The sequence below is a fragment of the Bolinopsis microptera genome, chromosome 5 (assembly GCF_026151205.1).
Source record: "Bolinopsis microptera isolate Bmic1 chromosome 5, MBARI_Bmic_1.0, whole genome shotgun sequence".
Taxonomy (NCBI): domain Eukaryota; kingdom Metazoa; phylum Ctenophora; class Tentaculata; order Lobata; family Bolinopsidae; genus Bolinopsis; species Bolinopsis microptera.
In genome coordinates this window covers 1,938,899-1,962,098 of record NC_087076.1, presented here as the reverse complement: position 1 = coordinate 1,962,098, position 23,200 = coordinate 1,938,899, and the positions used below count along the sequence as shown (strand labels likewise).

General features: G+C 41.3%; 6 protein-coding genes and 1 non-coding gene across 7 annotated transcripts; 2 read left to right on the top strand and 5 right to left on the bottom strand.

The window, feature by feature from the left end:
• Positions 1 to 1,679: 1,679 nt before the first annotated feature.
• On the bottom strand, positions 1,680 to 2,627 carry LOC134815928 (histone H3). Its single transcript, XM_063824541.1, has one exon. It carries the CDS (start codon positions 2,138 to 2,140, stop codon positions 1,730 to 1,732), a length of 411 nt encoding a protein of 136 aa, XP_063680611.1. The 5' UTR covers positions 2,141 to 2,627; the 3' UTR covers positions 1,680 to 1,729.
• Positions 2,628 to 3,060: 433 nt separating this feature from the next.
• Positions 3,061 to 4,779, bottom strand: LOC134815931 (histone H4). The gene has a single exon (XM_063824544.1). It carries the CDS (start codon positions 3,556 to 3,558, stop codon positions 3,247 to 3,249), a length of 312 nt encoding a protein of 103 aa, XP_063680614.1. The 5' UTR covers positions 3,559 to 4,779; the 3' UTR covers positions 3,061 to 3,246.
• Positions 4,780 to 4,805: 26 nt separating this feature from the next.
• On the top strand, positions 4,806 to 5,290 carry LOC134814813 (uncharacterized). Its single transcript, XM_063823099.1, has 2 exons — positions 4,806 to 4,958; positions 5,006 to 5,290. Exons 1-2 carry the CDS (start codon positions 4,806 to 4,808, stop codon positions 5,288 to 5,290), a joined length of 438 nt encoding a protein of 145 aa, XP_063679169.1.
• A 1,441-nt stretch (positions 5,291 to 6,731) lies between these two features.
• Positions 6,732 to 7,487, top strand: LOC134815930 (uncharacterized). Its single transcript, XM_063824543.1, is given in 2 exon segments — positions 6,732 to 6,773; positions 6,775 to 7,487. Coding segments are annotated over 2 exon segments (384 nt in total). The 3' UTR covers positions 7,117 to 7,487.
• Positions 7,488 to 7,623: 136 nt separating this feature from the next.
• LOC134815929 (histone H3) lies at positions 7,624 to 8,398 on the bottom strand. The gene has a single exon (XM_063824542.1). It carries the CDS (start codon positions 8,237 to 8,239, stop codon positions 7,829 to 7,831), a length of 411 nt encoding a protein of 136 aa, XP_063680612.1. The 5' UTR covers positions 8,240 to 8,398; the 3' UTR covers positions 7,624 to 7,828.
• An 825-nt stretch (positions 8,399 to 9,223) lies between these two features.
• Positions 9,224 to 9,684, bottom strand: LOC134815932 (histone H4). Its single transcript, XM_063824545.1, has one exon. The coding sequence runs from the start codon at positions 9,661 to 9,663 to the stop codon at positions 9,352 to 9,354; it is 312 nt and encodes a 103-aa protein (XP_063680615.1). The 5' UTR covers positions 9,664 to 9,684; the 3' UTR covers positions 9,224 to 9,351.
• Positions 9,685 to 17,959: 8,275 nt separating this feature from the next.
• Positions 17,960 to 18,078, bottom strand: LOC134816186 (5S ribosomal RNA). Its single transcript, XR_010160373.1, has one exon. It is a non-coding gene; the product is annotated as a 5S ribosomal RNA (ribosomal RNA).
• Positions 18,079 to 23,200: the final 5,122 nt, after the last annotated feature.

Below are 23,200 nucleotides of genomic sequence, written 5' to 3'. Positions count from 1 at the left end.
GCCAAAACTTTAGAAACTGTGAATTTATTAGCTGCCCAATAAGGGAGCTTTGTCATTCCGTCTGATGTGTTCATTGTACTTGGAACTACGGAATGAGCTTAAGCGAAACTCAGAAATTGTCACTTGTCCCGTCTTCGGCGGCGAGGAGAAAGCCCACAACGCAGTGGGATTCTGCCCCACCTCTGTCCTGGCTAGCCCCGGAACCATGCCAAGTGCATGATCATATAATATGAATATAATGTAAAGAAATAATATTAACTGCGATATAGTCAGTTTATTGTTTATTGACAAAGAATAATTTAATAGGTTCAGTGTATTAATTGTGCAACGATTAAACCAACAACATATTATTCTATTTGGTGAGGTTATTATATTATATTAAACATCATAAGTAATTTTCAATAAATAAAGCTCTAATTACAGCAGGTTGTTTCGATAATAACAGCAAACACTAACAGGATGATGACCAAATTCTGACATAATACAGTGAAGCTAGGAGGCAATTTGCAACTAGAATAAAAAAGTTTATGTTTTAAGTGACACAAGTTATGTGGTGTAACTAATAGTTACTAACTATGAAATGTACACACCCTTATCTCCATGTAATTTCCGTGATCCAAGTCACCGCTATTCACCTCTTTTTGAAACAAGTTGCTCAAATTCTCCTATCATCAGATCCGTCTTCTCCTGTAACTTCATCACCTTTTTCCTCGCCCTCCCTCTACTCTTCTCACCTCTGAATCTTCTACACATCCTGTAATGTTCATCCTGTACAACACATCCTGGAGATGTAAATATGAATATATTATAGAAATTGCTGGCACATTGAGGTCCCCAGGTAAAGAAAACCACGATTATCCCCCGTCATCTTCAACTTGCTGTGAGGAACGATGAGGAGCTCAACAAGCTTCTCGCCGGTGTCACCATCGCCCAAGGTGGTGTCCTGCCCAACATCCAGGCAGTCCTTCTGCCCAAGAAGTCCGCCAGCAGCAAGAAATAAGCTGTGTGTGCAACTTCTCAACCGGCCCTCAGCTGTCTCTCTCTGCACCACGCAGGGAGCCCCAGCTTGGCCCAAACGGCGTTTATCAGCGCCACTCCACATATCAAAAAAGAAAACTACCTTCGTACAATTCCAACATATTCTTTCAATCCACCTACTCAGATGTAGGTTTTGAAGACCATGTATTCAGTTCTACTTACTGTCAGCCGGGGTCAATGAACAATATTCACACATGATCCCTTTCCTTCTAAGCTCACTTTTAAGCTGCATCATTTCAGTTACACAAAATTATCGGCCCCCACGCCTAACATATCTCTCACAGTCACAGGAAAAGAAGACCCTAAATAACCCTAAATAAGCACATGTTTTTCTTTAAAATACACACTTGGACGGAAGTGTCCTTCAGAGTGGCTAACAATTTTAACGATGGCTCAAGAGAGGATAGCATATGAATGCTTCAGCTTAGCAACCTCTGCTCTATACTACTAGCAGGTCTGTTTGATTTCATTTACAATTTAAGATTCGACTAACTGCACAGTGCACAGTTGTGACTTTGTTTGCATTTTAAGTGGGTCATGGAGCTGATGGTATCAGTTTGTTTGTTCAGCCAGTGGATGATATATGTGTAATAAAACTAAGTAACGATTGGAGTGTTTTCTTTATTGATATGTGGAGTGGCGCTGATAAACGCCGTTTTTAGCTGGTGCCGAGTGTAGTTCGACAGGTAGCTTATGCCCTCTCTCCGCGGATACGGCGAGCGAGCTGGATGTCCTTTGGCATGATGGTCACACGCTTGGCGTGGATGGCGCAAAGGTTGGTATCCTCGAACAGTCCAACGAGGTAAGCCTCGCTGGCCTCCTGAAGAGCCATCACTGATGTGCTCTGGAATCGGAGGTCGGTCTTGAAGTCCTGAGCGATCTCACGGACCAGTCTCTGGAAGGGGAGTTTCCTCAGGAGGAGCTCGGTCGATTTTTGGTAACGACGGATCTCTCGGAGGGCGACTGTTCCGGGCCTGTATCGGTGAGGTTTCTTGACTCCTCCGGTGGCAGGGGCGCTCTTACGGGCGGCCTTGGTTGCCAGCTGCTTTCGGGGGGCTTTTCCTCCAGTGGATTTACGGGCGGTCTGCTTGGTTCGAGCCATTTCGTTAGAGTAAGATTTTCTGTACTGTTCGCTACGATACGTATTCGAATGAATGAAGTTGTCCAAGAAAAGTGTGCACCGTATATATACTTGGTTATCGTGACGTCACAGACCCAACAGCCAATCAGATGCCCGCATTCAAGTTGAGGTCGGATGAGAGCCCGCCAGAAATACTGCGTTCTGATTGGCCCAATTGGAGAACGAGCGAGCCTTCTGATTGGTCCTCAAGGAAACCAGTCGGATAGAATTTAGCAACTTTGGATAACCCAACAAACCAGCGGGGGCAGGCCCTCGAGATCCTTACAAGACCAAACTATTTGACTTTATTAGCACGATCAGATTAGCTCCTTACTGGACACCTTTCTCTCCCTATGGTTGTCCCCGATTTAAAAAACCAGACACGGCACGACAATTTTGAAATAAGTCATGTTTAGTTGGGCAGGCAGCATGGGACGGCTTCAACCTGTCTCGCTAAGGGAGACAGTGCCTCTCAAAATCCTAATTTCAAGACAAATAAGTGCACCCTGGTCTTATTTATTTAATTCTAACCCTCACCTCAGCTGTTACCCTGATCCCAAGGCAAAAGTAGCTTCCTTTTTGTAAACAAACGTTTACCTGTCTTTTGCCAGCCCCTCCTTCCAGACTGCCGTTATTGTGGTCGCACTAATACTAAATGAAAGGGTCCAGGCCCGACTGGTAGTAATTTCACGTTCTATTAATTGTTTCCGTTTATTCGGCTCTATATGGAGCTGACAAACAATGTGCACCCCTTGGCCTTATATGCAGTTGTTTTCCGATAATTTGCCATATAAAATTGAAATAACTCTTGTCCTGGACATAAACACGAAAAGACGTGTCGTATGGCTATTGAGTGAGCAGAATGTGAGTGTTTTGGATTTGATTCTGTAATTTAGTAAAAAGTATACTCAAAACTTGGTTGATTAAATTGGGAGGACAAATATCCAGCTTGAACAATTTGAATAATATTGTTGTACTGTAATACAGTTAGACAGGTTTTCTTTTTTGATTTTTGTGGGGCTTTGAGAAAAGCCGTTGTTTGAAATCGAGCAAGCTCGAGATCAGGTAGGTGGAAAGCAGCAGGCTGCTTATCCTCCGAAACCGTACAGGGTACGACCTTGTCGCTTCAGAGCGTAGACAACGTCCATGGCGGTGACGGTCTTTCGCTTGGCGTGCTCGCAGTAGGTAACTGCATCACGGATCACGTTCTCCAGGAAGACCTTCAGGACTCCCCTGGTCTCTTCGTAGATCAGTCCACTGATCCTCTTGACTCCACCTCGTCGTGCAAGACGTCTGATGGCGGGCTTGGTGATACCCTGGATGTTATCACGTAAGATCTTTCGATGACGCTTGGCACCTCCCTTTCCCAATCCTTTTCCTCCTTTACCGCGTCCAGACATGTTGAATGTAGAGAGATTTAACGAGAGAGATTCGTACGAAGTGTTGTGAAATTCGAATAAGTTATGTTCCCACAAAAGCGCGTTCTCCTATATACCCCACCAGCGCCATCAAATATAACTTTGCGACGGAGCACATCACTTTGCCAATCCTGCGGCCCTTTCTCTCGGCCACGGTGCCCCCCTTCACCAAATCCACTGCCACCTCCATTAGGCTTTAGAGCTCCGTTCCCAGTTCGGGCTAAACATTACTTTACTATCTCATCTTACCTCATCACTCCACTCCACTCTCCTCTCCTCCACCACCTTCTCCCCGCTGGCTACACCTCAACTCACTTTATCACACAACATTAAATACCACCCCCATCAACCGGCCCTCCCCCTCTAGTGGCAGCCTGTCTCTATAGCACTATCAAAGCTCCAGCTAAGGCACTGCATTCATAGTATCCGTTTACCTCCTCAATGTTGGTTCGATTCGGATAGCTTTTTGCTCCGATGCTACCTCACATATCAGTCTTCCCAATTTTGTGCGATTTTTGTTGGGGGGCGCCAAACTCAGAGAGCTCTAGCCGACTCTTTTAAGTGATGTGGTCGATCTAAATGTTCAGGGGACCTTCCTTAAAGGATGCCGTGGTCGACTGGAGCTCAAGTGTTTGGCAAGAAAGGCAGTTCACCAAGTGAGCATCGACCAACCAAGTCCCAACAACAAACTCGGGGCGCCACCATGTGTCTGGGTCATATTTTTTTGCCGCCCCACAAAACTTGGAGGAAATGGTCATTGTGCCCACCGACCACCGTGAGTTACGGGAAAAGGTTTTAATTAATCCATGCGGTACAATTTGGGTGTACAGGGACTGTTCAAGCCTTACTGAGGAGGTCCTCATTTCAAAAATTTGCCCCTGAAATCAGTTATCTCGAATTGAACTGGCTCCCAGGTACTGGTGGACCATCTGTTTAACCTGCTGAACGATCAATAGGTAAGATGAAGGGATTCTTTATCATGTGTCGTAAGCTTCTCGCTCCACAGATAATATTTTTGGAAACACGGGCATTTCAAAGTTTGGTACCGTAACCGTCACCTCCAGGAGGCAGGGAGCGGACGCTTCGCGAGTTAGAGGCAGGAAAACACGTCGATCCGGTGAAGCGAAATTAGACGTTTTGATATACCCCTATTTTACCTTTGAAAAATTTAACTCTTTAGAATCTACAAATCAACCCCGAGCGTTATTGTAAATCAACCAGCAAACAAGATGTCCGCCGCACCCAAGAAGAAAGCTGCTCCCAAGAAGCCCGCTGCCCACCCAATGTACAAGGACATGATTGCCTCTGCCATCTCGGAACTCAAGAACAAGGGAGGAAGCTCAAAGCTTGCCATCTCCAAGTACATCGTCAGCAACTACAACGTCGGTGACAAGATTGATTCTCAACCTCAAGACTGCCCTTCTCCGAGGGCTCGCTTCGGGAGCTTGGTCAAAAGAACGACTTCGCCTGTTCTGGTTCATTCAAACTGGCCAAACCTGGTGTTGCACCCAAAAAGGCTGCACCCAAGACAGAAGAAGCCCGTCACCCGCCAAGAAAAGGTACGCCCCCAAGAGAAGGTACCCCAAAGAAGAAGCTGCACTCTCCCAAGAAGAAGGTTGCACCAAAGAAGAAAGCCAAAGTAACCCCCAAGAAGAAGGCTGCCCCAAGAAGAAGAAGCCTTGCTGCCAAGAAGGTTGCAAAGAAAGCTAAATAAGCGCCTCGCCCCGCTTTTTTTGCTTTCCAAGGCCTCGGGGCTCGATTTCCCGGTACGAGGTTTTACCCAAACGGCATTCAAAAACCCCCATATACAAAAAGAAAACTCTTAACACATACATACATACATACATTACATACATTGTCAACACTTTGCGGTTAGTTCTAGGCTCCGCGCAAACGAATTCTAGTCACCGATCGCTCAATCGATTATCGGAACCAAAATAGGGTGGGGTTGGGATATTCAAAACCCACTCTCCGAGCAGGCTTATCGTGGGTGAGAGGGGCAAAAAAGCCTATATTCCTATAATTGAATCATTAATATCTCGAAGTAAAAGCATGCAAAGCAAAAGGATACGGCACACCGGGAATTTCCCACGGTCACCCATCCATGTACTACCCCGGCCTGCGCAGTTGCTTAAACTCCCAGATCCGAACGAGATTGGGGTGTATTCACCGAGTATGGCCGTATCCAACCACACTGAAATTTGGACGTATATCACACTTGTTTGACGGTGCACACAAAATGCACCACAAGTTCGCCACGCACTGCTGCAGAATCCAATAATTTAGTTACCTAATTCATGTTAAAGAACATTCTATATTCCAGATTTTTTTGCTAAAAAAATAATAACTTACATGTACAATACAAGGTAGGTATTAGTTATAAGTTAGTGTTTTTCTTTAATGATAAGTGTGTGTTCTTTAAGAAAAGCCTTTAGGGAGGTTCGCGACCGACGAAGAGCCGTGCAACTCTCCGAGGAGGACATCCATCTACTTGGAAGAAGAAAGAAGTGTATTTGGTGACGGGCCATTGTGCCTTCAGAGCAGCATGCATGGGCCAGTTCACCAGGTAGAGGAGACGGACAGCGGTCTGTACCCTCTGAAGAGATAGGTCCTGTACGCTTGTTGTAGTGTCCTAGGCGAGAAGCTTTTGTCTCCAGCGATCACTCGAAGATGTCGTTCACGAACGAGTTTTCATGATAGACATTCCCTGGGAGCTGATTCCGGTGTCGGGGTGCACTTGGCTTCAGGACCTGTAGATGTAGTATTGAGTAGGATTCCTTCCTCTTCCTCTGCGCTTCTTGTCACCGCAACACGTCCCCGGCTTCTTCCTTGCCTTCTTTTCGGCTTTCTTTCCAGTAACTGGAGGCATCTTGGTTAGAGGTTTGTGGGGTTGATTTCCGAAATAGAGAGAGAGAGATTTGGTTTGAGAGAGAATTAAAAGAAATTTGAAGTTCGCTACTTATGTACAAACGATGTCTTGGACAAAAGCTGTGGACCAATGTGAACGCGCTAAAGTCGCTGCTGCTTTGGCTGCGAAGTATCCGATAGTCGGCGCTGTTCCTACTATATATAACGGGGCCCCACTAACCTTCAAACTAACTTAAACGATAATCTCAGAAGACCAGTTATTCTTTCACTTTACGAAAACAAGTAACATGTCAGGCCGTGGCAAAGGAGGAAAAGCTCGATCCAAGCCTTAAATCCCGATTCATCCGTGCGGGTCTTTCAGTTCCCCGTTCGGTCGAGTCCACACAACCCCTCCGAAAAGGGAAAAACTACGCCGAACGAGTCGGTGCCGGAGCACCAGTCTACCTGGCTGCCGTCATGGAGTACCTCGCAGCTGAGATCCTCGAGTTGGCCGGCAACGCTGCCCGCGACAACAAGAAAACCAGGATTATCCCCCGTCATCTTCAACTTGCTGTGAGGAACGATGAGGAGCTCAACAAGCTTCTCGCCGGTGTCACCATCGCCCAAGGTGGTGTCCTGCCCAACATCCAGGCAGTCCTTCTGCCCAAGAAGTCCGCCAGCAGCAAGAAATAAGCTGTGTGTGCAACTTCTCACCCGGCCCTCAGCTGTCTCTCTCTGCACCACGCAGGGAGCCCCAGCTTGGCCCAAACGGCGTTTATCAGCGCCACTCCACATATCAAAAAAGAAAACTACCTTCGTACAATTCCAACATATTCTTTCAATCCACCTACTCAGATGTAGGTTTTGAAGACCATGTATTCAGTTCTACTTACTGTCAGCCGGGGTCAATGAACAATATTCACACATGATCCCTTTCCTTCTAAGCTCACTTTTAAGCTGCATCATTTCAGTTACACAAAATTATCGGCCCCCACGCCTAACATATCTCTCACAGTCACAGGAAAAGAAGACCCTAAATAAGCACATGTTTTCTTTAAAATACACACTTGGACGGAAGTGTCCTTCAGAGTGGCTAACAATTTTAACGATGGCTCAAGAGAGGATAGCATATGAATGCTTAGCAACCTCTGCTCTATACTACTAGCAGGTCTGTTTGATTTCATTTACAATTTAAGATTCGACTAACTGCACAGTGCACAGTTGTGACTTTGTTTGCATTTTAAGTGGGTCATGGAGCTGATGGTGTCAGTTTGTTTGTTCAGCCAGTGGATGATATATGTGTAATAAAACTAAGTAACGATTGGAGTGTTTTCTTTATTGATATGTGGAGTGGCGCTGATAAACGCCGTTTTTAGCTGGTGCCGAGTGTAGTTCGACAGGTAGCTTATGCCCTCTCTCCGCGGATACGGCGAGCGAGCTGGATGTCCTTTGGCATGATGGTCACACGCTTGGCGTGGATGGCGCAAAGGTTGGTATCCTCGAACAGTCCAACGAGGTAAGCCTCGCTGGCCTCCTGAAGAGCCATCACTGATGTGCTCTGGAATCGGAGGTCGGTCTTGAAGTCCTGAGCGATCTCACGGACCAGTCTCTGGAAGGGGAGTTTCCTCAGGAGGAGCTCGGTCGATTTTTGGTAACGACGGATCTCTCGGAGGGCGACTGTTCCGGGCCTGTATCGGTGAGGTTTCTTGACTCCTCCGGTGGCAGGGGCGCTCTTACGGGCGGCCTTGGTTGCCAGCTGCTTTCGGGGGGCTTTTCCTCCAGTGGATTTACGGGCGGTCTGCTTGGTTCGAGCCATTTCGTTAGAGTAAGATTTTCTGTACTGTTCGCTACGATACGTATTCGAATGAATGAAGTTGTCCAAGAAAAGTGTGCACCGTATATATACTTGGTTATCGTGACGTCACAGACCCAACAGCCAATCAGATGCCCGCATTCAAGTTGAGGTCGGATGAGAGCCCGCCAGAAATACTGCGTTCTGATTGGCCCAATTGGAGAACGAGCGAGCCTTCTGATTGGTCCTCAAGGAAACCAGTCGGATAGAATTTAGCAACTTTGGATAACCCAACAAACCAGCGGGGGCAGGCCCTCGAGATCCTTACAAGACCAAACTATTTGACTTTATTAGCACGATCAGATTAGCTCCTTACTAAACACCTTTCTCTCCCTATGGTTGTCCCCGATTTAAAAAACCAGACACGGCACGACAATTTTGAAATAAGTCATGTTTAGTTTGGCAGGCAGCATGGGACGGCTTCAACCTGTCTCGCTAAGGGAAACAGTGCCTCTCAAAATCCTAATTTCAAAATAAATTAGTGCACCCTGGTCTTATTTATTTAATTCTATCCCTCACCTCAGCTGTTACCCTGATCCCAAGGCAAAAGTAGCTTCCTTTTTGTAAACAAACGTTTACCTGTCTTTTGCCAGCCCCTCCTTCCAGACTGCCGTTATTGTGGTCGCACTAATACTATACTGAAAGGGTCCAGGCCCAACTGGTAGTAATTTCACGTTCTATTAATTGTTTCCGTTTATTCGGCTCTATATGGAGCTGACAAACAATGTGCACCCCTTGGCCTTATATGCAGTTGTTTTCCGATAATTTGCCATATAAAATTGAAATAACTCTTGTCCTGGACATAAACACGAAAAGACGTGTCGTATGGCTATTGAGTGAGCAGAATGTGAGTGTTTTGGATTTGATTCTGTAATTTAGTAAAAAGTATACTCAAAACTTGGTTGATTAAATTGGAAGGACAAATATCCAGCTTGAAATGAACAATTTGAATAATATTGTTGTACTGTAATACAGTTAGACAGGTTTTCTTTTTTGATTTTTGTGGGGCTTTGAGAAAAGCCGTTGTTTGAAATCGAGCAAGCTCGAGATCAGGTAGGTGGAAAGCAGCAGGCTGCTTATCCTCCGAAACCGTACAGGGTACGACCTTGTCGCTTCAGAGCGTAGACAACGTCCATGGCGGTGACGGTCTTTCGCTTGGCGTGCTCGCAGTAGGTAACTGCATCACGGATCACGTTCTCCAGGAAGACCTTCAGGACTCCCCTGGTCTCTTCGTAGATCAGTCCACTGATCCTCTTGACTCCACCTCGTCGTGCAAGACGTCTGATGGCGGGCTTGGTGATACCCTGGATGTTATCACGTAAGATCTTTCGATGACGCTTGGCACCTCCCTTTCCCAATCCTTTTCCTCCTTTACCGCGTCCAGACATGTTGAATGTAGAGAGATTTAACGAGAGAGAGATTCGTACGAAGTGTTGTGAAATTCGAATAAGTTATGTTCCCACAAAAGCGCGTTCTCCTATATACCCCACCAGCGCCATCAAATATAACTTTGCGACGGAGCACATCACTTTGCCAATCCTGCGGCCCTTTCTCTCGGCCACGGTGCCCCCCTTCACCAAATCCACTGCCACCTCCATTAGGCTTTAGAGCTCCGTTCCCAGTTCGGGCTAAACATTACTTTACTATCTCATCTTACCTCATCACTCCACTCCACTCTCCTCTCCTCCACCACCTTCTCCCCGCTGGCTACACCTCAACTCACTTTATCACACAACATTAAATACCACCCCCATAACCTATCTCACAGAAAAACCCTAAAAACTAAACAAACCAGGAAACATTGTAAGTGCAAGTTTGAAAAAGCCGCGCAAACAGTTTGGAAAAATTCAGCGAATCATTGATTTATGAAAAAGCAAGACAAGGAAAACAATTGGGCAAAAATGGATCAATAATTTTGAATAACGCAATTTTAAAATAAAGTAATTTTATATTAAGTAGATAAAACTACAAAATAGTTAACATGAGTTTCAAATGAGTTTCTGTCATTTCTTTCATTTTAGACAAATGAAGAGATGATCACCCGAAATTACTCATGTTCATTAGTTTGGACAATGCATTTTCAAGAACTATCCCTTACTTTAAAATATTAGTTTATCAGTATCATAATTTAACTTTATAGAGTAGATCATAGACAAACTTCCTACAAAATTTATTTATTATATTGTCTACACTTGTAATCAACTATAATTTTAAGTTCACAAATAAATATTTAACAAATATTTCCGCAATTTTCCACCTTTTTCCACGAGCAGAAACAACCTACAGCATTTCTGCAAGTGGTTATTTGGAAAACAGTAAGGAATCGTTCACATATAACGTTACATTAAAATAAAAGTGATATTTTTCGAGCTATCGATATAATAATTAATGCAGGGATAAAAAGATATGTCGGAGATGAATTGAAGAAGCTCTAAAAAATTGTATTTAAGTTTAACCCCAGTTACCCTTATGGCAGACAATAGACATCGTATTTAACTTCCCAAATATTGAGAATCGAACCCTTCGCAGAAACACAAGTAAATTCAAAGTAAGTTTATAGTTCACGTCAATGTGGGTGTGACACTTCGTAAAAACTCCTCACGAAGTCTTTCAAATCTTTTGCAGCAGAGTGCATTCGTTTCGTCCAATTCAGTTGTGATAATCTGAAACAAAACATATAGTTCGTATGATATATTATGTGATATTCATATATGCAAGCAAGCAAGCAAGTTGCAGTAAGTAAGTAAGTAAGTAAGTAAGTAAGTAAGTAAGTAAGTAAGTAAGTAAGTAAGTAAGTAAGTAAGTAAGTAAGTAAGTAAGTAAGTAAGTAAGTAAGTAAGTAAGTAAGTAAGTAAGTAAGTAAGTAAGTAAGTAAGTAAGTAAGTAAGTAAGTAAGTATACTGGAGTACCGAGTAGCAGGGTGCAGTTGAGTGTGTGCTGACTAGCGCTAGCTATCGCAACATGATAGTTTGCGATAGCTATCGTTAACTAGCGCTGGTTGCGCAGAAGACATTTTCTTGAAATGTGTATGTGTATGCGATTTTGTATGCGTTTTGCGCGTCGCACGTACGTTACAATATTTATAATTGCAGAATTTACGAAGATAAGCTTTTAGGTCTCACTAAACTGCTCGTATTTATAGACACTAAGATATGAATAACTAAGTAGCACATTAAACCCAACTTGGAATCAGATTCAAGGGCCGCACCGACCCCAGAAAAGCTATAATTCAAATCAAAAATCTTTACTCGGCCCTGTATGAGATTTGTGTTCCCGGGTAGGTGGCACATGTTTTGGTGGTTAAATAAGTAGTACCTGTCCCAAACCATCAGAAAAACCAAGTTTCGAAATCTCAACTCACTCAGGCCACGCCCAGGAACAATGGGCAACTTTAATTAGCTGAAATTCAGGTCAAATCCCATACAATTCCCATACAATTCCAGACTAAAATATTGCCCAATATTTACCCCCGTATGCGATTAATGTTCCCGGGTATTCTTTTTGGTATGACTTACTATCACCACTCATTCGAGGAATATGTTAAATCAAAGAATATTTGTGTTCATTTTTTCGAATGAAGGTTCATTATCGCACTTATTTGATAGTTTTGATAATCAGATCGAGCCAAATTTTATAGAATTGTATTTGGCCATTCGAATAACGTTTGTTCTGAAAAAATGAGAGTTGTAGCTTCTGAGATGACCGAGATACGAGGCATAATGAGTTTATTCATTAGGTGTGATCAGGTGATTGGATTACCTGTTCAGGTGATTACGTGACCCCGTTAAATTGCATGGGAACCCAATTAAGGTGTCCTATCACATAATCACTCAATCAATTTTGTTAACGAGATACATAAAATGCTTGATAACTTCGTCATTTCAAATCCGTTTGGCCTCAATTTTTCAGATCAGATGCAGGAATTAATTATCTACAGTAATCTGAAATAAATGGGCGTCTAGCATGTCCGGAAAGAACGATATAGGTGATTTAATATTGTATAGGCGTGGTCTGAAATATTCGAATTTTCGAACATTGCCGACGGAGTCCTCGAATGGGTAGATACAGCATGCCATCTGCAAAGTTAGAGGTCCATAATATGAAACACGGTGGTGGTATAAAACCCAACGTATGTAACGTTACTTTTGCATCCCCCCTGTAGCTTTTCTGGGTTAGGCGTGGCCTCTGGGCGTGGCCTGAGTGGGTTGAGAGTGTTTTTCTGATGGTTTGGGATAGGTACTAGTTATTCAAGCACTAAAACATGTGCCACCTACCCCGGAACATAAATTGCATACGGGGTAAAGAATTTCAATCTGGATTTTATGGGATTTTCAGATATTTTGGGATGGGCGTGGCCTGGGTGGGTTGAGAGGTCGAAACATGATTTTTCTGATGGTTTGGGATAGGTACTAGCTATTCAAGCACTAAAACATGTGCCATCTACCCTGGAACATAAGTCGTATACGGGGGTAAATAAAAAGATGCTGAGTCTGGATTTTATGGGATTTTCAGATATTTTGGGATGGGCGTGGCCTTAGTGGGTCGAAACTTGGTTTTTCTGATGGTTTGGGACAGGTACTACTTATTTGAATACCAAAGCATGTGCCTTCTACCCCGGAACACAAATCGCATACAGGGGTGAAATCGCATACAAATCGCATACACAAATCAAGGAAACGTGCTCTCTGGTTGCGCTAGCTAAACTATTGCAAAAGAAGACCAAATTGCAGAAATTTGTCGTGATGTCAGTAAGTAAGTAATTAACATGGAGTTGGACTAATTAATCACAGCAGTAAGAATGTAAAAAATTAAGTAGGTTAGTGAGAAGGTACTTAAGTTTGTAATTAATTAATCAAATAAGTTTTTAGGTTAGTAGTTAATTTTACAAAGACATTTTACATCACTTTAATCTCACTTCAACAAATGTTGTAGTACAAAATTGTAGAGAAAAAGAACTGAATTTATTCAATCAAACTAACCAAATGCACTTCGAAAATTTTCATCAAATCCATCGGCTTCATATTTTCCTTTTACTCCTAACTTTCTTCAAGAGTTCATGAAAATAAAAGTAAATGTAATAACAAAATTTTGAAATCGAAATGTTTCACCTGCAAAATAGTTCCCAATAGTTCCACCAAGCAAAATTCGGATATTTATATTCATAAAATGAAACGAGTTACTGGGACTGTTGTAGGCCAGACCCAGTCAACACACAAACAATTTTCACCGATCCCTTTAAGTCAATAAAAGTTGTATAATTCGCGATTCCCCAATCCCAATATATGCAAGTTTCAAAAAAATTACGTACATTCGAAAGGAAGCTTTTTGACAGGAAACGTGAAACAGACTGGCATCGCCGACTCCTCTTTAGTCTTTTCTACCAGTGTATGGTGATATGGTCGGTTGTTTAATACTGCCGGTATCCCCTGCGGACATGATATTGTATTAAAATTGTGACATGAAGAAAACAATAAAACAAGCTGAGGTATAATATCAGTCCTACTAACTAAGACTCTAAGAATTTAAAAAGGTTTTAGGACTAACCCCGAAATCGGTATCAGTCGATTAAGCTTGATGTAGTCATCCACTGTAGTCAGCAAGGTTTTTCTTGTTTTCTTTATGTCAGCATCCACATGAAATTGTCAATGTGTAGTATTGATAGAATTTGCATACAATCAATTCTCTGATTATCCAAAATGTGCCAAAATTTAGCGAACTGTTATATTTTCATAAAAACGACGAAACGACATAATGGATGTTGGAACCGTTGTAGGCCAGCTCCGGTCATCACATTTTCGAAAAAAAAAACGCATAAATTTCTGTCCGAACTTTTGAAATTACGGCTCTGAAAACTTATAAAGAAAATAAATGTAAATAGAGCTGACAGTACTATGTATTAGTGAATAAGAAGCTCCCGCCCAGCTCAGCTGGATCCTCTCTTTACAGAATAAAACAAACCTTTTTAAGATCAGAATAGCAGCAGACCATCCTAATATCTGCGACAGGCGGCTTCAACCGTTCAAATGGTATTGGTACAGCCACTACTGCACTGGGGGGGTGCTTAGCCTGTCATTCCGCCATGTGAACACTGAGATTCCCAAGAAAGTACAGCCGCTGTATATAATGTCCATCCTAAAGTAATAAACATAAAAATATTATGATAAAATACCCGTAAAATAAGTTGAGACATGCTGGGCAAAGTACTAATGATTAATGGAAAAGCAAAATTGTAATTTTAAAATGCCTATAACTCAAAAAGTATCAATTTTTTTTTAGTTTTTACAGAATCGTAATCAGCTTGAGAAGACGAATCTTTTAATACCAAATAGGTGATTTTAGAAGACAAATTGTCTTAAATAATTTTCCAGCTCGAACACAAGGGTCCCCCCTTGTATAAATTTTGTACAAATTGTACACATTCTTTACAAATTTTGTGTCTTTAACTATTATCAATTTGGTACTAAAAGATTTGTCTTACCAAGCTGATTACGATCATGTAAAAATTATTTCAAAAAAACTGATACTTTTTGAGTTATAGGCATTTTAAGCCTTAAATCTGCCATGTCTGGCCATTGTCTTACCAAGCTGATTACGATCATGTAAAAAGTATTTCAAAAAAACTGATACTTTTTGAGTTATAGGCATTTTAAGCCTTAAATCTGCCATGTCTGGCCCTTTTTTACGATGAATTTTACTAAGTCGTTTAGGCCACATTTCATACCTTAAAACTCAAAACTGAGAGAAATCCTGTTCCAAAAAGTTTGATATGATCATCAGCTACACCCACAAGAATTTTTAAGGCGATATCTGATGACCTGGGCGAGTGGTAAAATGTACAACTTTGGTGGTAGGCAAAAATCCCAATTTTTCTTTTTTCATCTTGTTCGGTCTGTAACTTGGTCATTTATTGTTCAATTATATAATTTTTTAAAGGGTTGTCTTGTACGGAGTGTAAGTAATGTTCAGTAAAAAAATCAGCTAAAAAACTTTTAAAATGGCCGAACTATCGGTACTACAGTGACAGACTTCTCCAAATTTTAAAAATTTTCGAAAAAGAAAAATATTTTTTTTCTCGATGAGGGAATATTTTTAGAAAATTTTGAAGGTGTGCAATTTTATTCTTTTTGTCTATTTAACCATAATATAAAATAAAATCGATGTTCGGAGCAAAAACGTTTTTGGTGTATCTCCCCTTAATGATCGATCAATAAATAACCAATCAATACATAAATAACCAATCATCATTGATGCTGATAGTGATAATGCTATAATCATGTATCAATGGTCGTCAGCAAATTTCAAAAATACTTTACTTCTATAGAATCTGACTTTACTCCTTAGAATCTGACGGGAGGGAGAGGCCTTAGTGACAACTAAAAACTTAAAGGAACTGAAGCTTGATAAAAGGTTGAAACGCATTATATTACGTGCAAAATACGGGAGGCCGACAAAGGGGGGCCCCCGATTATTAGGGGTCAGATCATATGACGTATAATTAGTGATGTGACGTATAATTAGTGATGTGATCCATCAGTAGAATTTAATTGACCCAGAAATGAGCTAGATATAGCCATAGGGTAGAGTTCACATGTCAATTCTGTAAATCATAGCTGTAATCACGTGGTACAAAATACCACGTGATTTGTCACGTGATATGCTTTACAGTGAGTACTGAGTATGCGGAGTAATAACGCACGCACGCACGCACGCACGCACGCACGCACGCACGCACGCACGCACGCACGCACGCACGCACGCACGCACGCACGCACGCACGCACGCACGCACGCACGCACGCACGCACGCACGCACGCACGCACGCACGCACGCACGCACGCACGCACGCACGCACGCACGCACGCACGCACGCACGCACGCACGCACGCACGCACGCACGCACGCACGCACGCACGCACGCACGCACGCACGCACGCACGCACGCACGCACGCACGCACGCACGCACGCACGCACGCACAGAAAATCTCCGGCTGAGATAAATTTTACGTGGCGAATCCTTCAAAATAACGGCAGCAAAACCTTTCAAATGATCGTGCAAAAAGATACACCAAATAAGATTAATTCACTTTACTGGATCGACGTGTTTTTTGACCCTCGCAACCGGATATGTAAAATTGTCGAAATAGGTAAAGCATAGAGAAAAAGTGATTTTGAAAAAAATAAAGCATTCTTCTCTCTTTGAAACTTGTTAACGTAATTGTAAGGAGTTTTATGATGGTAACATTCTTTTAATAATATATTTGGGCGTTAAACTTGAGCGGGTACTGAGAATTTCGAAAAAGAAACAGCCACCCTAACTCCGTTGGCATAACACATTGTGAAAAGTTTAGAGTAATACTAACTTTGCGGAGGAGAAAATCCCGTCGCAACGTTAATTTGACTGTAGTACATAATATCATGCTTTCAATGATGGCCTTGCACGAGCGAGCTTAGAGTTCTTTTATATTAAGTAAACGGATTAATATGATCCACCTCAGTGAAATACCGCAACCAGAAAAAACAATTCCTCCTGATCCTCCAGTTCATGTTTTTACCCCCCTCAACTGAACCTTTTTTCCGTCCCCTTGTCCTTGGATTCTTACAGACACTTTTCGAAGAGCCGAAGCAGACCTGCGTCCTGCTTACAAAGAGATTAAGCAACTTTGTTTATTGTTCAATGCCCAGCTCTTTCTCAGCGAAGCGTTGGAGTAAGTTCTGCTTGAACTGACTTCTTTTGCAGACGAATTTAGTAACTGACACACAAAACTCTTCTGATTTATTCACACTTCTATCCACATCAGTTAAAATAGTCGACTATCTATCCTCAAGTCTCAACGACCGCTTCTCTAAATATAGTACCAATTTTCAGTTTGGGATACCTTAGATGTATTGATTTTGATCGAATTCAGACTAACCAAAATTTTCGCTTTCATCTATCCGAAATTGCTAAAATCTATCCGATAGATCGTTCACGTACTAACCAATCAGAGCGAAGCATTGTTTAAATTCCGGATCTTTCTAAAATGGCCCCCGAGAATCGAGATGATTACCACGTTTTCGGACGCTGACTTAAAATTGAATGGGTGATAACGGCTAAATTAAGTTTGACAATGAAGCGGTTAGACGGAGGGCCTTACAAAGCATTAAGGTCATATGACACGAAGCCGAATTTGGTAACTGACATTTATTTTGTTACAGGACGCATAGCAGGTATGGCGACTTCAACTTGTGGTTTACCGAGCGGGGTTGGTGGAGAATTGGACACGTAATCTGAGAGGCAGCAGTCCTTATATCATTTCTCTTCCTGATCTGTGTATTTATTACTCAGTGCTACCCCTTTCTCAACCTAAAGGTGCAAAGTTGAACTCCATCTGCATCACCCAGCTACTTTTCTGATAACTCCAGTAACTGAGTTAGTTCCCTTTTTGGTTTTCTCTGTTTATCCACACCTCCATCAACGCCACAAGTTTAATGAGACTATTCGACTGCCTCTATCCTGGTCTAAATGATCGCCTCTCTTTAGGTTCGGCATACTTAAAATATACTGATTTTGGTCGAGACCGAACCAACCAAATTGTCGCCACTATCTATCCGAATTGCGGAAATCTATCCGACAGAGTAAAATTCCGGCCAATCAAAATGCCTATTGAATCATTAATTGTTCGAAGTATAGTATGCAAAGCAAAAGGATACGGTACCGGGAATTCCCAGGCAGTCACCCATCCAAGTACTAACCCGGCCTGCAGTTGCTTAACTTCCCAGATCGAATGTAATGGGGTGTATTCAACCGAGTATGGCCGTATCCAACCTCAGTGAAATTTGGATGTAAATAAACTGTACATGTTAACCAACTGTACGTGTAAACTGTACGTGTTAACAGTGTACGTGTTAATCAAAGTGCGCTATTTATTTTTCACTAAACAGCTAGTTATCATCCACATGAATCTTACGCCACCATTCCAAGTCTCAGCAAGAGCAGTACTCAACGGCAACAGTCATTGTATGATGGTTCATTTGCAGTAATGGGGCCACGTTTATGGAACACCATTCCATCAGATCTTCACCTCATTGAAGACCCACTGCTGTTCAAAGCAAAACTATTAGCATTTCTTAAACCGTTTCCAGATAACCCATCGGTGAGCAATTACAGCTCACCGATAGTTACAGCTGCCCTAATGGAAATTCTTTGCTGGACTGGAGTATGAATAAGGCAGCAGCGATGCTGCAACTGAAAGGGCGGTCGAACTGTTCGATGACCCAGTAGAGGAATCTACGAATCTCTCCAAAGTATCCAAAGTAAGTAGTTTCTAGCTGGATTCCAGATATTTCAACAACAACAATCACGTGATGTACGAAAGCCATATTAGGAAATACTCGGAATGGTAAATTTCTTGCAATTTTAACGATTGATTTAAGTTCAGTGCCACCCCGGGTAATGGTTATTAAAGATAATTGCAAGTCACGTGACAATCACAATATTCTCCAGCTTTCAGCTCTGATCAAATCAAATAATAATGACACAAACATCATCACACACACGAGTCATCAAGACTGCTTCTACAAAAATTTATAAATGAAATTAAAATGCTAGATACAAAGAAAATGGAATTAATTATGCTTTCCACTACTTATATACATTATTATTAACTGATATATCAGTTAATGATAATGTATATAAGTTAATACACATTTTTAATCAACATGAGGATTAAACCTAATATATTCATTATGTTTATTTTTATTATTGAAATAATACCAATAGAACTGATATCTGGAGGGAGCCTGTACCAATATGGTATAACTCTCTCCTGAAGTAAAGAACTGTGGAGATTGTTGATCTAAGTACCAATCTCACTGCATTTACTGTTTGACTTCAGATTAATACCTGCTCCGTATTCCTGCCTTTATTTTTTTATTAAATACTTTTCAAATTTTACAGAGTACAGCAATAGATGAATATAAAATAGAATCGTTCAAAATATCGCCCCCATCTGTAAAATATGATGGGCACCCAAACACGGTAAACACATAGTGAACTATGTCCGCAGTAACTTGGACCCATTACATCGAATTAATCTAAATCCAAAAATTTATGAAAAACTATTTAAGAACAAACAAATCCATGGTGAATAACTGTGGATATAGAGTCAAAATTGGTATTTCAATACGTCAAATTCCAGATACATTAGATACAGGTCTGAAATGGTCATTAATGTGTGAGAAGGTGTGCGGGTGAAGTGTGATATGAAGTTGAAAGTATAGGAAGGTAGATTAAAAAAATTAATAAAACAAAAATAATAATAATATGGGGAGCAAAGAGACTAGGCTAGACTGTTGTTTCACTATCCAATAAACATTTCCATAGATGCTTAGTGACCTCAGCTTTGAAAAGACTAGTAGACACAATCTGTCTTACCTGTAAAGGGAGTCCATTCCACAGTATATGGGTTCTGTAGAAAAATGATTTTGCCAGTGGGCTATTTGAGGTACATGTGGTGTGTGAATTCTGACTTAACTTAGGTAAAATTGATGACACAATAGACAGACTGTCGAGGTGGCAACGTCTTAGTCGAGAAGTGCCCTGATATAAAGAGAGATAGTGAGGCAGCGATACAGGAATTAAATTGTTAAGAACTTTGTGGAAAAAAATAAGATCATTCAAGTCAAACTTTTGAGACAAAGGGAGAATGTCGACAAGCTTGCACTTTTTGACATATTGCTCAGGTGGATAACTGCGGCCCTCTTCAGACAGAATCCATTTAATAGCTCTCTTTTGGAGACTTTCTAATTTATCACTAAGTGATTTATTACAAGGGCGCCAGATTATGGAACAATTTTCGAATTGGCTACGAACCAGGGAGAGGTAAAGCGCCCGGCGACGTTTCTGATCAATGACAATATGGCCATCTCTTCTGACCATACCAAGTTGTTGGCAGGCCTTAGTATAAATTCTGTCGCACTGACTATTCCAACTTAGCTTAGGAGTAACATCGACTCCAAGATCTTTTTCTAACTCTACATACACAAGAGGAGAGCCATCAAGATTATATGCGAATGGAGGAGATAAAGATGGTTTTCCTGAAACAATAAGCACTTTACATTGAGAGCTTCAATAAAATCACAAAGTATTTTCCAATCTGCCAGGGTTGTCAAATTGAGGATGATTCATGATTGTGGCGACAAATTTGTACCAGAAATAACTTCGCTGTAGTCGCTTGAGTTAGCTCTCATTGGTCAATGGAAAGGCACCCATAATCGTATATTGACAGTTAATCTGTGATATAGATATTGTTGAGGGAATTACAGCAACTTCGATATTTGACAGGAAATTGGGGTTTACCGAGCAACATAAGCGCCTAATAAAATTAATATCCTCAAATCGAGGCGTTCACATCTCTAAAACTGTTGGTTTTTTTGTTTGTTTATAATACCCGTCCCCAATTTTGTATCAGGAAATTTCCAACTCATGGGTTGAGTGCTAATACGGGTTGTTTGTAATATCTATCTAAGAATTTAAGTGGAGGTAACATTGATGGTACCGGGATCTTTATCCTAGAAATGAGGAGTATGACTGTGTAGACTGTTTACAACCATTCAGTTTAGCGATAATCCAGACCACATGTTCTGTCTAAACAACAATGTATAATCTATTCAACTCCTGCTTATTCTGTAGGAATACATGTTTAAGAAGTAAAAATCCTATGTGGAAATCGAAGAGTAATTTAAGAAGAACTGAGCATAATTTATCTACTATTCACTATATTGATGAACGTGCGCGTGATAACGCATTATCGATATAAACTTTTGTTTATTTTTAAAAGTAATGCGCGTTCCAGTAAGTCGGTACACACCATTCGTCGTAATTAGTTTGAACTCCAGGTTTGTATTCATATACCGTATCAACGGATCCCTAGTTAATGAAAACTGATTCGAAATCTGGTTCCTACAAACACAGAAGTTTGAAATCAAATTTTGGAATTTATTGATGAAACTTATGGATGAAACTGACCACATACGGCGTTTCCGGAACAACAGTCAAAAGACTATTAGTATCATGGTAATGTATACTTTGGTAGCTAATCATTAATAAATATATTGGGTACAGCATGAAGACTTGGTGTAGATTTTAAGATTATCTTAACAGGTGATATCTAGATTGTATTCCAAGATATTGTATTCCAAGATATTGTATTCCAGATTGACAAGATTAACTAATCTGTCACCATTTCATCGTGTATTAGGAATGAAGCACTCAAATTTACAAAATTATTAATCCGTTTATTAATACCTCATTATTTAGTGAGAACCAGCACAAGGTAAGGTTGCGAGTGCCTTGAAGCACGGTTCTTTTAATTCACATATTGATGTTGGATTATCACAGCTAATTTTGTAACAAGTAAGACACAATATCTTAAAAATTCACTTTCCTTAACTGGAAAATTCTAAGTTTAATTTACAAAATAGTGAAATAAATGGAAACCAATAAGCTGATAAAAGGGGCACAGAGTAGTTCAGGCTACACTGTTGTAAATAATCCAAAACAGCAATTTTATATTTTAGTCATTATTAACTAGCGAGCTCTAATCTAAGAATTTTGCGAAAGAACAATTTTCTGGTCACCTGTATGTAGCTAGTATTTACTGATTGCTTACTGATTGATTACTGTCAAGTGGAAAATACCCGTCATCAGAGATCATATGCTCCACGACAAAGAATCCCCCACCACCCCATTTCTTGCTATCACGGAGTCGTGGCTAAAACCATATATTAGTGATGCACAGATCAAGATAGAGGGATACAACTCTGTAAGGACTGATCGCCCTTTTCGAAAGGGTGGTGGATGTGTGCTCTACATTGAGGAGTCACTATTATTTTCAGACTGTTTTAGTTATAGTGACAAACACTGCAGCATGCTTTACTGTTTCATAGACTCAATGAATACATTAGCTGTAGTTATTTACCGCCCACCGGACGCTCCAACAGAATCTTTCAAAGGAATTCTGGACCTAGTTCAAAAGAAACTAGACGCCCTCACCTCCGATAACAGAACACCGGACCTCTACATAATGGGAGACTTTAATCTCCCCCATATAGACTGGGAGTATTCAAATGTCCTCGCCGGTCAAACCCAATCGGATCAAAGAGCCTGCTCAGGCCTACTCGACTTCATGAACAAGAACTTTCTCAGTCAAATGATTCATGAACCTACTAGAGATAGCAACATTATTGATTTGATACTCACCAACAAGCCCCAAGACGTAATCGAGACGAACGTGTGTGAGACCCAGCTGTCTGATCATAGACTTGTTGAGCTTTTACTAGGTCACAACCCTCTCAGCCCCAAGCAAACCTCAACTGAAGTTGTAGATAAAGACTCTTTTCGAGCAGTAAATTATCACAACGCTGACTTTGAAGCTATGAATGAACTTCTAGCAACAATAGATTGGAAGGAACTTAAAAGACTCTGTGAAGACGATGAGAATGGGAGTAATTTCTTGGAACTCATCCGTTTAACTGTGCTCCAGGTCACTCTCCTCAATTCCCCATACAATAATAAGCCAGGTGCTTCCCCAGTGCACAGAAACCAGCATTGTCGTAAAAAGTATACGCTTAAAAGGAAAAAGAGGAAGATCAACGCCCGCATGAATGCCATTACTCAAAGAAACCCTACGTCCCCCGTCCTTGCAAAGCTTAGAAATGAAGTGGACCTCTTGGCATTTGAAATAAGTGAGCTGATCATCAACGAGCTCAACGAACGCGAGGCTAAAGCTGTCACTACCATAAAGACAAATCCACGTTACTTCTACAGCTACGCAAAGAAGTTTGCGAAAGTCAAATCTTCTGTCTCCCCCATCAGAGATAGAGAAGGTCGACTGCACACTGACCCCAAGGAAAAGGCCGAGCTCCTCCAGGCCCAATATGTGAAA

Excerpts from the sequence above, each read along its gene's own strand:
- LOC134814813 (XM_063823099.1), top strand. The coding sequence starts at position 4,806 with ATGTCCGCCGCACCCAAGAAGAAAGCTGCTCCCAAGAAGCCCGCTGCC. Across the intron at positions 4,959-5,005 it reads ACATCGTCAGCAACTACAAC|GGCTCGCTTCGGGAGCTTGG; the intron begins GTCGGTGACAAG and ends CCCTTCTCCGAG.
- LOC134815928 (XM_063824541.1), bottom strand. The coding sequence starts at position 2,140 with ATGGCTCGAACCAAGCAGACCGCCCGTAAATCCACTGGAGGAAAAGCC.
- LOC134815932 (XM_063824545.1), bottom strand. The coding sequence starts at position 9,663 with ATGTCTGGACGCGGTAAAGGAGGAAAAGGATTGGGAAAGGGAGGTGCC.
- LOC134815931 (XM_063824544.1), bottom strand. The coding sequence starts at position 3,558 with ATGTCTGGACGCGGTAAAGGAGGAAAAGGATTGGGAAAGGGAGGTGCC.
- LOC134815929 (XM_063824542.1), bottom strand. The coding sequence starts at position 8,239 with ATGGCTCGAACCAAGCAGACCGCCCGTAAATCCACTGGAGGAAAAGCC.